Here is a 15,658-nt window from a genome sequence, read left to right as displayed (position 1 = left end):
CTAGAAGAAATGGACAAATTCCTAGAAATGTACAATCTCCCAAGACTGAACCAGAAAGAAATAGAAAATATGAACAGACCAATTACCAGTAATGAAACTGAGTCAGTAATAAAAAAAAAAATAAACTCCTAGCAAACAAAGTCCAGAACCAGATGGCTTCACAGGTGAACTCTACCAAATATTTGGCGAAGAGTTAACACATATCTTCTCAAACCATTCCAAAAAATTGCAGAGGAGGGAACACTTCTGCATTCTGCTCATCTTACGAGGCCAGCATCACGCTGATAGCAAAACCAAAGACATCACAAAAAAAGAAAATCACAGGCCAGTATCATTGTTGAACATAGATGCAAAAATCCTTAACAAAATATTAGCAAACCAAATTCAACAATACAGTACATTAAAAGTATCACGCACCATGATCAAGTGGAATTTATCCCAGGATGCAAAGATAGTTCAATATCCACAAATCAATCGATGTGATACATCACATTAACAAATTGAAGAATAAAAATCATATGATCCTCTCAAAAGATGCAGGAAAAGCTCTTGACAAAATCCAACATCCATTTATGATAAAAACTCTCAACAAAGTGAATATAGAGGGAACATACCTAAACATAAGAAAGGCCATAAATGACAAACCCACAGCTAACACCAGACTCAATGGTGAAAAGCTAAAAGCATTTCCTCTAAGATCAGGAACATGTCAAGGATGCCCTTTCTTGCCACTTTTATTAAACACAGAATTGAAAGTCCTCACCACAGCAAACAGACAAGAAAAAGAAATAAAAAGAATCCAAAGTGGAAATGAAAAAGTGAAACTGTCACTGTATATACATGACATGATACTATACTTAGAAAATCCTAAAGAGGTCATCAAAACTACTAGAACTTATCAATGAATCTGGTAAAGTTGCAAGATACAAAATTAATATACAGAAATCAGATGCATTTCTATACACTAACAATGAACTATCTGAAGGGAAATTAAGAAAAGAATTTCATTTATAAATGCATCAAAAAGAATAAAATACCTAGGAATAAATCTACATAAGCAAGTAAAATACCTGTACTTGGAAAAATGTAAGACACTCATGAAAGAAACTGAAGATGACACAAGCAGATGGAAGGATATACTGTGTTCATGAACTGGAAGAATTAACATTGTTAAAATGACCATATACCCAAGGTAATCTACAGATTCAATGTAATCCCTATAAAATACCAATGGCATTTTTCACAGAACTAGAATAAATAATTCTAAAATTTGTATGGAAACACAAGACCCCAAATAGCCAAAACAATCTTAAGAAGAACAAAGGTGGAGGTATCACGCTCCCCGATTTCAAATTATCTTACAAAGCTACAGTAATCAAGACAGCACGTACTGTCACAAAAACAGACACATAGATCAGTGGAACGGAATAGAGAACCCAGAAAGGAACCCACATTATAAGGGCAATTAATCTATGACAATGGAGGCAAGTATACACAATGGGGAAAAGAGTCTCTATAATAAATGGTGCTGAGAAAACTGGGCAGCTACATGCAAAAAACTCAAACTGGACTACTCTCTCACACCATGCATGAAAATAAATTCAAAATGGATTAAAGACTTAAATCTAAGACCTGAAACCATAAAACTTCTAGAAGAAAACATGGGCAATATACACTTTGACATCAGTCTTAGTAATATTTTTTTTGGATATGTCTCCTCAGGTAAGGGAAACAAAAGCAAAAATAAACAAATGGGACTAAATCAAATTAAAAAGCTTTTTCAGACTGAAGAAACTATCAACAAAACAAAAAGGCCACCTACTGAATGGGAGAAGATGTTTGAAAAGGATATATCTGATAAGGGGCTTATACCCTAAGTATACAAAAAACTCAAACAACTCAACATCAAAAAACAAACAATCCAATTAAAAAATGCGCAGAGGGGGCTTCCCTGGTGGCGCAGTGGTTGAGAGTCCGCCTGCTGATGCAGGGGACACGGGTTCATGCCCCGGTATGGGAAGATCCCACATGCCGCGGAGCGGCTAGGCCCATGAGCCATGGCCGCTGAGCCTGCGCGTCCAGAGCCTGTGCTCTGCAATGGGAGAGGCCACAACAGTGAGAGGCCCCTGTACGGCAAAAAAAAAAAAAAAAAAAAAAAAATGCGCAGAGGATCTGAATAGACATTTTTTCCAAAGAAGACATACAGATGGCCAACAGGCACATGAAAAGATGCTCCACAGCACAAATCATTGGGGGAACACAAATCAAAACCACAATGATTGCACTGGTTCAAGATGACAGAGTAGAAGGACATGCTCTCACTCCCTCTTGCGAGAGCCCAGGAATCACAACTAACTGCTGAACGATCATCGACAGGAAGACACTGGAGCTCACCAAAAAAGATACCCCACATCCAAAGACAAAGGAAAAGCCACAATGAGACAGTAGGAGGGGCACAATCACAATAAAATCAAACCCCGTGACTGCTGGGTGGGTGACCACAAACTGGAGAACACTTACACCACAGAAGTCCACCAACTGAAGTGAAGGTTCTGAGCCCCACATCAGGTTTCCCTACCTGGGAGTCCGGCAATGGGAGGAGGAATTCCTAGAGAATCAGACATGGAGGCTAGCGGGATTTGATTGCAGGACTTTGACAGGACTGGGGGAAACAGAGACTCCACTCTTGGAGGGCACACACAAAGTAGTGTGCACATCAGGATGCAGGGGAAGGAACAGTGACCCCATGGGAGACTGAACCAGACCTACCTGCTAGTGTTGGAGGGTCTATTGCAGAGGCGGGGGGTGGCTGTGTCTCACCAATGAGGACAAGGACACTGGCAGCAGAAGTTCTGGGAAGAGTCCGCCATTACCCCCACCAAAGAGCCCAGGTAGGTTCCAGTGTTGGGTCGCCTCAGGCCAAACAACCAACAGGGAGGGAACCCAGCCCCGCCCATCAGCAGACAAGTGGATTAAAGTTTTACTGAGCTCTGCCCACCAGAGCAACAGCCCGCTCTACCCACCACCAGGCCCTCCCATCAGGAAACTTGCACAAGCCTCTTAGATAGCCTCATCCACCAGACGGCAGACAGCAGAAGCAAGAAGAACTATAATCCTGCAGCCTGTGGAACAAAAACCACATTCACAGAAAGATAGACAAGATGAAAAGGCAGAGGGCTATGTACCAGATGAAGACACAAGATAAAACCCCAGGAAAAGCAACTAAATGAAGTGGAAATAGGCGACATTCCAGAAAAAGAATTCAGAATAATGATAGTGAAGATGATCCAAGACCTCGGAAAAAGAATGGAGGCAAAGATCGAGAAGATGCAAGAAATGTTTAACAAAGACCTTGAAGAATTAAGTACAAACAAACAGAGCTGAACAATACAATCACTGAAATGAAAACTACACTAGAAGGAATCAATAGCAGAATAACTGAGGCAGAGGAACGGATAAGTGACCTGGAAGACAGAATGGTGGAATTCACTGCTGCAGAACAGAATAAAGAAAGAAGAATGAAAAGAAATATAGACAGCCTAAGAGACCTCTGGGACAACATTAAACGCAACAGTATTCGCATTATAGGGGTCCCAGAAAGAGAAGAGAGAAAGGACCCGAGAAAATATGTGAAGAGATTATAGTCGAAAACCTCCCTAACATGAGAAAGGCAATAGCCACCCAAGTCCAGGAAGCACAGAGAGTCCCATACAGGATAAAACGAAGGAGAAACACACCGAGACACATAGTAATCAAATTGGCAAAAATTAAAGACAAAGAAAAATTATTGAAATCAGCAAGGGAAAAACGACAGATAATGTACAAGGCAACTCCCATAAGGTTAACAGCTGAGTTCTCAGCAGAAACTCTACAAGCCGGAAGGGAGTGGCATGACATATTTAAAGTGATGCCAGGGGAAAATCTACAGCCAAGATCTACCTGGCAAGGATCTCATTCAGATTTGATGGAGAAATCAAAAGCTTTACAGACAAGTGAAAGCTAAGAGAATTCAGCACCACCAAACCGGCTCTATAACAAATGTTAAAGGAACTTCTCTAACTGGGAAACATAAGAGAAGAAAAGGACGTACAAAAACAAACCCAAAACAATTAAGAAAATGATAATAGGAACATACATATAAATGATTACCTTAAACATAAATGGATTAAATGCTCCAACCAAAAGACACAGACTCACTGAATGGATACAAAAACAAGACCCATATATATGCTGTCTACAAGAGACCCACTTCAGACCTAGGGACACATACAAACTGAAAGTGAGGGGATGGAAAAAGATATTCCATGCAAATGGAAATCAAAAGAAAGCTGGAGTAGCAATACTCATATCAGATAAAATAGACTTTAAAATAAAGAATGTTACAAGAGACAAAGAAGGACACTACATAATGATCAAGGGATCAATCCAAGAAGAAGATATAACAATTATAAATATATATGCACCCAACATAGGAGCACCTCAATACATAAGGCAACTGCTAAAAGCTATAAAAGATGAAATTCACAGTAACACAATAATAGTGGGGGACTTTAACACCTCACTTACACCAATGGACAGATCATCCAAACAGAAAATTAAGAAAGACAAGCTTTAAATGACACAATAGACCAAGTAGATTCAATTGATATTTATAGGACATTCCATTCAAAACCAGCAGATTACACTTTCTGCTCATGTGCGCACAGGATAGATCACATCTTGGGTCACAAATCAAGCCTCAGTAAACTTAAGAAAACTGAAATCATATCAAGGATCTTTTCTGACCACAACACTATGAGATTAGAAATCTATTACCGGGAAAAAAACGTAGAAAACACAAACACATGGAGGCTAAACAATACGTTACTAAATAACCAAGAGATCACTAAGGAAATCAAAAAATACCTAGAGACAAATGACAATGAAAACACAACGATCCAAAACCTATGGGATGCAGCAAAAGCAGCTCTAAGAGGGAAGTTTATAGCAATACAATCCTATCTCAAGAAACAACAAACATCTCAAATAAACAACCTAACCTTACACCTAAAGGAACTACAGAAAGAAGAACAAAACCCAAAGTTAGTAGAAGGAAAGAAATCATAAAGATAAGAGCAGAAATAAATGAAATAGAAGCAAAGAAGACAATAGCAAAGATCATTAAAACTAAAAGCTCGTTCTTTGAGAAGATAAACAAAATTGATAAACCATTAGCCAGACTCATCAAGAAAAAGAGAGAGAAGACTCAAATCAATAAAATTAGAAATGAAAAAGGAGAAGTTACAACAGACATCACAGAAGTACAAAGTATCCTAAGAGATTACTACAAGCAACTCTATGCCAATAAAATGGACAACCTGGAAGAAATGGACAAACTCTTAGAAAGGTGTAACCTTCCAAGACTGAACCAGGAAGAAATAGAAAATATCAACAGACCAATCACAAGTAATGAAATTGAAACTGTGATTAAGAAATCTTCCAACAAACAAAAGTCCAGGACCAGATGGCTTCACAGGTGAATTCTAACAAATTCTATCAAACGTTTAGGGAAGAGCGAACACCCATCCTTCTCAAACTCTTCCAAAAAACTGCAGAGGAAGGAACACTCCCAAACTCATTCACCATAACCCTGATACCAAAACCAGAAAAAGATACTACAAAAAAAAAAAAATTACAGACCAATATCACTGATGAATATAGATGCAAAAATCCTCAACAAAATGCTAGTAAACGGAATCCAACAACACATTAAAAGGCTCATACACCATGATCAAGTGGGATTTATCCCAGGGATGCAAGGATTCTTCAATATATGCAAATCAATCAATGTGATACACCATATTAACAAATTAAAGAATAAAAACCATATGATCATCTCAATAGATGCAGAAAAAGCTTTTGACAAAATTCAACACCGATTTATGATAAAAACTCTCCAGAAAATGGGCATAGAGGGAACCTACATCAACATAATAAAGGCCATATATGAGAAACCCACTGCCAACATCATTCTCGATGGGGAAAAACTGAAAGCATTTCCTCTAAGATCAGGAACAAGACAAGGATGTCCACTCTTGCCACTATTATTTAACATAGTTTTGGAAGTTCTAGCCATGGCAATCAGAGAAGAAAAAGAAATACAAATTGGAAAAGAAGAAGTAAAACTGTCACTGTGTGCAGGCGACATGATACTATACATAGAGAATCCTAAAGATGCCACCAGAAAACTACTAGAGCTAATCAATGAATTTGGTAAAGTAGCAGGATACAAAATTAATGCACAGAAATCTCTTGCATTCCCATACACTAATGATAAAAAATCTGAAAGAGAAATTAAGGAAACACACCCATTTACCATTGCAACAAAAAGAATAAAATACCTAGGAATAAACCTACCTAGGGAGACAAAAGACCTGTATGCAGAAAACTATAAGACACTGATGAAAGAAATTAAAGATGATACCAACAGATGGAGAGATATACCATGTTCTTGGATTGGAAGAATCAGTATTGCGAAAATGACTATACTACCCAAAGCAATCTACAGATTCAATGCAATCCCTATCAAATTACCAATGGCATTTTTTCACAGAACTAGAACAAAAAATCTTAAAATTTGTATGGAGACACAAAAGACCCCGAATAGCCAAAGCAATCTTGAGGGAAAAAAGTGGAGCTGGAGGAGTCAGACTCCCTGACTTCAGACTACACTACAAAGCTACAGTAATCAAGACAATATGGTACTGGCACAAAAACAGAAATATAGATCAACAGAACAGGACAGAAAGCCCAGAGATAAACCCACACACCTATGGTCAACTAATCTATGACAAAGGAGGCAAGGATATACAATGGAGAAAAGACAGTCTCTTCAATAAGTGGTGCTGGGAAAACTGGACAGCTACATGTAAAAGAATGAAAGTAGAACACTCCCTAACACCATACACAAAAATAACCTCAAAATGGATTAGAGACCTAAATGTAAGACCAGACACTATAAAACTCTTAGAGGAAAACACAGGCAGAACACTCTATGACATAAACCACAGGAAGATCTTTTTTGATCCACCTCCTAGAGAAATGGAAATAAAAACAAAAATGAACAAATGGGACCTAATGAAACTTAAAAGCTTTTGCAAAGCAAAGTAAACTACAAACAAGATGAAAAGACTACCCTCAGAATGGGATAAAATATTTGCAAAGGAATCAACGGACAAAGGACTAATATTCAAAATATATAAACAGCTCATGCAGCTCAATATTAAAAAAAAGAAAAACCCAATCCAAAAATGGGCAGAAGAGCTAAACAGACAGTTCTCCAAAGAGAACATACAGATGGCCAAGCAGCACATGAAAAGCTGGTCAACATCACTAACTATTAGAGAAATGCAAATCAAAACTACAATGAGGTATCACCTCACAACAGTTCGAATGGCCATCATCAGAAAATCTACAAACAACAAATGCTGGAGAGGGTGTTGAGAAAAGCGAACCCTCCTGCACTGTTGGTGGGAATGTAAATTGATACAGCCACTATGGAGAACAGTATGGAGGTTCTTTAAAGAACTAAAAATAGAATTACCGTATGATCCAGCAATCCCATTACAGGGCATAGACCTAGAGAAAACCATAATTCAAAAAGACACATGCACCCCAATGTTAACTGCAGCACTATTTACAATAGCCAGGAAATGGAAGCAACCTAAATGCCCATGGACAGATGAATGGATAAAGAAGATATGGTACATATATACAATGGAATGTTACTCAGCCATAAAAAGGAATGAAATTGGGTAATTTGTAGAGATGTGGATGGATCTAGAGACTGTCATACAGAGTGAAGTCAGTCAGAAAGAGAAAAACAAATATCGTATATTAACGCATATATGTGGAACCTAGAAAAATGGTAGAGATGAACCGGTCTGCAGGGCAGAAATTGAGACACAGATGTAGAGAACAAACGTATGGACACCAAGGGGGGAAAGTGGCGGGGGGGGGGTGGTGGTGTGATGAATTGGGAGATTGGGATTGACATGTATACACTAGTATGTATAAAATGGATAACTACAAAAACCTGCTGTATAAAAAAAAAAAACATAATGAGATATGATCTCACCCCTGAGATATGATCTCAGAATAGCTATTATCAAAAAGACAACAAATAACAAGTGTTGGGGAGAATGTAGAGGAAAGGGAACCCTTGTACATTGTTGGTGGGAATGTACATTAGGGTAACCACTATGGAAAAGAATATGGAGATTCCTCAAAAAATTAAAAATACAACTACCATATAATGCAACAATTCCACTCCTGGGTATTTATCTGAAGAAAATGAAAACACTAATTAGAAGCCATATATGCACCCCTATGTTCACTGCAGCATTATTTATAATAGCTAAGATATGGAAGCAACCTAAGTGCCCATCAACAGATGAATGGATAAAGAAGATGTGGTATGTACACACATATACCCAAAAACACACAATGGAATATTACTCAGCCATAAAAAAAGAATGAAATTTTGCCATATGTGACAACATGGATGGACCTAGAGGACATTATGCTAAGTGAAAAAAGTCAGACAGAGAAAGACAAATACTGTATGATTTCACTTATACAGTATGGAATCTAAAAATCAAAACAACATAATAAAACAGTTATAGATATAGAAAAAAAACAGGTGGTCGCTAGAGGAGAGGCAGTTGGGAATGTAAGAAATAGGTGAGGGAGATTAAGAGGTACAAACTTCAGTTGTAAAATAAATGAGTCACAAGTATGAAATGTAACATGGGGAACACAGTTCATAACTATGTAATATCTTCGTATGTTGACAGATCATAACTAAACTTATAGTGGTGATCATTTTGAAATGTACAGAAATATTGAATCACTATGTCATATAACAGGAACTAACATAGTGTTGTAGATCAATTATACTTCCAAAACAAACAAACTCAAAAAAAGAGATCAGATTTGTGGTTACCAGAGGTGGTGGGGGAAGGGGGAATTGGATGAAGGTAGTCAAAAGATACAGACTTCCAGTTATAAGATAAATAAGTGCTAGGGATGTAACATACAACACAATAAATATAATTAACACTGCTGTATGTTATGTATGAAAACTGTTAAGAGTAAATCCTAAGAGTTCTCACCACAAGAAAAAAAAATTTCATTCTATATCTTTGATTTTGTATCTATATGAGATGATGAATGTTCAGTAAACTCATTGTGGTAATCATTTCATGACATATGTAAGTCAAATCATTATGCTGTACACCTTCAATTTATACAGTGCTGTATGTCAGTTATTTCTCAATAAAACTGAGAGAAAACAAAACGACATGGGCCCGTGAAACCCAGCTCACAACTAGTCTAGAAGATGTCAGCAGTACTACAATGGCTGGTAACAGCTGACAGAGATTAATGCACCTTGAAACCTCCCAAGTGCTACTTCTCATGACAGTTAAAGAATAAAAAGGGCTTCCCTGGTGGCTCAGTGGTTGAGAGTCCGCCTGCCGATGCAGGGGACACGGGTTCGTGCCCCGGTCCCGGACCATCCCACATGCCGCGGAGCGGCTGGGCCCGTGAGCCATGGCCGCTGAGCCTGCGTGTCTGGAGCCTGTGCTCCGCAATGGGAAAGGCCACAACAGTGAGAGGCCCGCGCACCGCAAAAAAAAAAAGAATAAAAAGAGGAGTTGGTTTTTAACATCAGAATATGATAAAACCTCTTTTGGACCAAGAGCATTGTGCTAGGAAAGTGCAACGGTTCAGTCCTGCCTGCTCAAAACAGGATGACTCTTGCTGAAAGTTTTCTGCTTTGCTTTTTATACCTGATCAGGGCCGGTGAGACAGTGGCAACCATTTCTTGAAGGATCTTTCTGGCTTTCTTTTTCACTTTATTGACAGCTTTTGATTGCTGCTGAGCAGAACCATCAGGGTTTAATTCAGCAGCCGCTTCGGCAATTGCCTCTTGTACTCTGATTTCAAAGTGGAAAGACAGACAATGTAACTGGCTCTATGCTACATTCTGTATTATTTTCTAAACTACAGATAACAAATCACAAAACAAAATATACTTTCTCTTTTATGTGATAACACAAGAGAATAAGCTCAAGTTAGAAGTGCTTTCCTTGGCTGTCTATTAAATATTAAGGATATTATATTCCTAAATCAATGAATTCCTGAGGAAGCTGGAAGGCAGATTTGAAAATTTAATTCAAATTCACTGGGTAGCAACTATGTGAATTCGAATGTTCCAGTTATGCTGTGAGGGGCACAGTTACACTGTGGCAGAAAGGAAGAAAAGGAAGATTATCCCTTTAGGCATATAATTCAGAGGTATCCCAAGCCCATTTGCCCAAGTAATGTGTGATTTTTCTTTTGAATACCAAACTTATTATTCATTTACATTGTGGCTTATTAGTGGAACTATTTGTAAAACTCTCTAGGAGGGATCAAAGGTGGACATAAATATTTACAAGTATTTTCCAAATCAAACCAGTAATTTTAAAAAGGCACAGCTCTAGATTTAAATAGCACAGACCAGTAAGCAGTAAGGTAAAAGGGAAGATTTAACCCAGTCTTGTAAATCTTCCACATGACTTAGGGAAGAACGAATGAGGTTTAAACCTCCTTAAATCACTTCTAAAATCCTAGTTATTACTCAAAATATCTGGATGGAATGAAACATACTTGAGGGGCTTTATCTAGAAAACAGAATATATAATAATCCAAGGGAGTTTCAAATAATTGTTTTTTTCTCCCAGTGTTGCTGATTTTAGGCTAGTGTACAGCTAAACTCCACAGAGCCCCATCATTCGTTACTACAGAAAGATCAATTCCACATGACACTTATGCACCATCCCTAATTCTATTCCATGAATAGCATTTATTTCAATACAGCCAGGAATGTTTTCGCAAGTAATTCATGTAATTATTATATCTCCATTATCAACTATTCACTCATTTATTCAATAAATATAAAAGTACCTACTACGTGCCACTACTGTTCAGCCCTGAACAACCATACCACTGGGCTTGCATTTCTAAGCATCTTTCAATCCACTCTGGTCTCCAGCTTCCCAAATCCAGGTAGGTGTCTAACACAGGCCACAACAATGAGGTGGAATAGAAACCAACCTTCACCCAAACTCCCATAGGCTAATGGCTGAGCTTCATAACGATTTCCCCAATCCTTTTGAGTTCAAGTCAGTCTCTTCCATTTTTAAGCAAGATCCTCTGAGGGCAAGGACACTTATCTCATTCTCTTAAAATTTCTAATAATGACTTTCTAATACAAGAATTTGTGCCCAGGTACTTAACAATTATTTGACAGAAATATCAAACTCGCTTCTCTTCTGGCTATAAAATAGGAAATGCATCGTCCCAAACATTCATATTACAGAACACTTAACAGAGAACTCTAGAAATATGTGCATATCTGAACTCCAACTCGCCTTTCATTTATTAGAAGCCCATTCAATTATTAATGCATGAAACAAGACTGCTATTCTCACATGGCACCAAAACCATCTGTTCTCTTGCCTTTCCTTGCTTTCTTCTGGAGCTTGAACATTGAACGTTTGGAAACACAAACACCTCTTGAGACAGAGTCCCAGAGAAACTAAAGGTTGATAAAGGAAATTACTTCCCTACACCCACCACCCATACCTACATTTCCCCTTTACAGCAGCGTCCCACCCTTACCTACTGCTGTTCAGTACGTTTTCAGTCACGTTGGTGGCAAACATGCCTTTATGGACATCTCGCTCTTGAACGAAAAGCACGTAAGAAAGACGTCTTGCAAGCCATCCTCGATGCCTGCAACGTGAAAATGATTTAGCAGAGAAGTACTCTAGGAATAGCTAAAACAAGTTGCTTAAACTACACAGGTTCCCCTCCTGTAAAAACAAATCCTCATTTCATCTATTCCTGTAGCAAATTCTCCTTAGTAAGTAGTTCAGGATGCTATGCAGACAGTTTTATTTCTAATTTCCTTCATGTACTCTCAGCTAAAACTTAAACTTGGAATTTATGTATTAATGCTTGAATAGTGTTACTCCGCAAACTAATAATCCAAATATAAAAACAAAAGAAATAAAAGCATCTTACTTTAATACCATTTGAAAAACCAAATATGTTGAATGCTTTATATATAAGCTATATAGCTTATATCTATAGCTATGGGCCATAAAAAATAATTTGGGAGTCTTTTCCTACGATGAAGGGCTACTTTTTTTGTTGTTATTACAGTAATTCTTCTAAGGTGATCACTGACTGTCAAATTGAATTGACAAAGTTGATCAGTTGAGAGAAGTCAAGGAAACTAGACAGTGGTCTGAATATTTGTGCTCTGCGCTTATGAAGCCGGAAGTTCTTACTGTTTGGGTAGCTTTTTTGAAAGCACATTCAGCATACCTAGGGAACAGGACATACTCCCATCAGGGACAGTGACTATGTGTTATCTGGACGGGGGTTAAGGACAGGGATCTAGAATAAGAATGCTACAAGCTTCCATTATGTGGTGATTTGAAACCATTTGTAATGATTATATAATGCCTCATTATCATGTCCTCCATAATGATAAGCATATAAACAGTAGAAGATTTCAATTATAAAGTAATTCTGGAAAGATCCAAAAAGCCTTCAATTGAGGAAAAGTAATTTGAGGGGGCTTCCCTTGTGGCGCAGTGGTTGAGAGTCCGCCTGCTGATGCAGGGGACACGGGTTTGTGCCCTGGTCCCGGAAGATCCCACATGCCACGGAGCGGCTGGACCCATGAGCCATGGCTGCTGAGCCTGCGTGTCCGGAGCCTGTGCTCCGCAACGGCAGAGGCCACGGTGGTGAGAGGCCCATGTACCACCAAAAAAAAAAAAAAAAAAAAAAAAAAAAAAAAAAGTTCCTTCATCTCTCCTTCCTGACATTCTTTTTCTTCCTCCTTTCCTGTGTCTCATTTCTCTGAAAACTTAGCCCAATATGTTAAGTGTTTAATTCTAAACTCTTCTATCAGTGAATATTTTCAAAACTATTACTGGAATGTACAAAGTCCAAACTCTTGATGAAATCCCTTCACAATGGACTGAAAGCAGTGTGTGTGTGTGTGTGTGTGTGTAAAAATGTTTAGGCTATGCTTCATGCAACACACAGAAGAGCTAAATAGCCAACTCACTTGCACAGGTAGCTTATTACACTGAATAGTTCCACACTGCCTGGTCAATACAACATACGCTAAAAAGTGTGTGTGTGTGTGTATGTGTATCTCATATGCTTTTTTTTCTTAACTGCCTCCAACTGAGGACCACAAATGAACTCCTCGGTTTTGTATGTAAAATATCTACTTACATAAAGAAAAGACTCAATGGGATTCTTTTGCTTAGGATCTTAATCATGTCAACCAAAGGAAAAAAAAATTTCTCCTCTTTCCTTTAAACTTGAGAGCAAGAGAGAGAGAGAAGAAAGGGTAGCATGGAAATTAGAAAAAACACATCCCTTGACTTTAGTTCTATTTAAAAAAAAACTTTATACCCAAATATTATCATGCTCACTTATAATATCATCATCAAAATATGAGTAGTAAAATCAGAAAGACTTAAAATTTAAGTATTTGACTTCTTGGATCAGTTTTTTAATGGAATTTTGTGTATTTCTCATCACCTGAGCCTACTACTGACCTACTCCAGGCATTTAATCTTAGAATTATAAGGACTGGTAGCATTTTTGGCTGCCGTTTCTCTCTTGTCTCGCAGACATTCCCCCTCTTTCCTCATCCCCTAGACTAAATTCACTTAGAACAAAGCCTCTTTTCTCCCACTCTGATGCCTAACAGCCTATCCCCATATGCCTGGAATTTGGAAGTAAGAATTCTAAGAAAAGTCTTAAGCTAATAATAAATCAAAGAACATCTGTTCAATAGAGAAAAATATCTTCCAAATCTCTGTAGATAGGTAGATTTCAAAAAGTTACACTTTCTTTGAGGTATAAAATAATAATAGATCATAAGACATTCAAACCTACACCTCTCCTCACACATATCTCTGTCACATTTTGGCACATTTCAGCTGCAGCATCAATATCTGAATAAGGTAAAGAAAGCCAGAAGTGATATATACATGCTCATGAAAATATTATATAATTACAGCAGGAAATAGCAATAGGTCTTCTCAGGTTCCAATTTTTAGATAAAGCCTTTTGTGTCAGAAGTTAGTATCTTATTAACTCTAAAAAAAATAAATAAAGAGATTCATCTTAAAGTGTGTTAACTGGTTATTATGGAATTTTTCTCTTGACATGCATTAGAAGTATAAGAAATGTCTTTTTACCTTGTGTGAGTTTCATTGATATAAATAACATTCCGCAAACCCAAAGATGGGATACTGGGGTTGAAAAATTTATCCTACATAAAACAAAATAAAATTAGACATAAATATATGACTGGATTGCTGGTGAAGGACTCACATTATTAGTTCTTGAGGACTTTTATAATTCACGCATAAAGTAAGGCATTGCTTCAAAAATCTGAGATGAAGAAAAATGGTGTTTTATTGAAAACTACTTTTTAGCCTTCTATGAAGGTCACAAACTCAAAACTAATCATCAGCAGCTTTCAAAGGAACTACTGTCTCTCACTCTCCTGCCCTACTCCCCACCCCCAACCAAAAAGAGTTAAAGCCAGAGACAGCTTAAGTCATTGACAGGAAAACTGGAGATTTCAGTGTTTTCAAAATACAAAAATACTATGCTAAGTATCATGTAGTTATTGTGAGATTACTAAATCTCCCAATAATCCTGACACATAAGAATTATTATCCCCATTTTATAGATAGGAAAACTGAGGCTTGCAGAAGTTTAGGATTCAATCCCAGATCTTGCTTCAAAGAATGTGGTCTTTCTATTCCCCTAAAATGACTGTCTACTTAATGAGAAAACATATGGCTAAAGGTCACCCTCTTTACAGGTAATCTTGAAAGATAATCCAGAAATAGCTCTGCTAAAAAGAGAAAGGCCATAACTTTAACAATGGGGGCAAAAAGGTAAACTTTCCACAAATAAATGCTGAGAAAGCACAATGTACCCTCAATAAAAGATGTCAAAATACTTAAGTGATACCTCCTTAGAGAAAAGGAAAATAGGATTTCATAGAAAGGGTAGCAAATGTCAAAAAATTACTACAAAAATACTGTCAAACAAAAATTATTTTAGAAAAACATGCCATGGAAGAATATAAGATCAAGTTTAGCTCTATCAGGTACTATACGTAGGCAAAAATCAATTATCTGTTATACTACTCACCTATCCCCACCCCAGACCATCACCACCACCAAATAATTTCTTACACTCTCTTCTGACTGAAGAACACATTAGAGTTAAGGTATTGTTTTGATCTTTTAAGCATTCAAAATTAGAATTAGATGAGATGCCAGATCTAAAAAGAAAAGCCACATGATCTATTTAAATCTTTATTTCTACTGGCCTATTAATCTGAACTGGCCTTACTCCTAGACTAGAAAATGTCCATGATCCTTCACTTCCACCATAATCTTGCAACAAGGCACTTGTGATTTAAGAGGAACAATATTTCTATCAAGATATTCTTGAGCAGACCTGAATATTTAACATAAACTGCTTGGGTATCACACAAATCTCTCTCAGATTAGTAAAT

The 15,658-nt window shown here is 37.5% G+C and overlaps 1 protein-coding gene across 4 annotated transcripts in view; it reads right to left on the bottom strand.

The window, feature by feature from the left end:
* Positions 1 to 15,658, bottom strand: part of GPAM (glycerol-3-phosphate acyltransferase, mitochondrial) — a 72,878-nt gene that overhangs the window by 26,205 nt on the left and 31,015 nt on the right. For all 4 annotated transcript variants that reach the window (XM_060034072.1, XM_060034073.1, XM_060034071.1 and 1 more), the window contains 3 exons: positions 14,319 to 14,392; positions 11,707 to 11,820; positions 9,831 to 9,977 (listed from right to left, as the gene is read on the bottom strand). In XM_060034072.1, coding sequence (XP_059890055.1) covers positions 9,831 to 9,977; positions 11,707 to 11,820; positions 14,319 to 14,392 — 335 coding nt within the window. The remainder of the gene's footprint in view (positions 1 to 9,830; positions 9,978 to 11,706; positions 11,821 to 14,318; positions 14,393 to 15,658) is intronic.

The sequence above is a fragment of the Delphinus delphis genome, chromosome 16 (assembly GCF_949987515.2).
Source record: "Delphinus delphis chromosome 16, mDelDel1.2, whole genome shotgun sequence".
In the NCBI taxonomy this organism is placed as follows: Eukaryota; Metazoa; Chordata; class Mammalia; order Artiodactyla; family Delphinidae; genus Delphinus; species Delphinus delphis.
The sequence above is the reverse complement of the archived record's forward strand: the minus strand, read 5'-3'. Positions and strand labels throughout refer to the sequence as shown.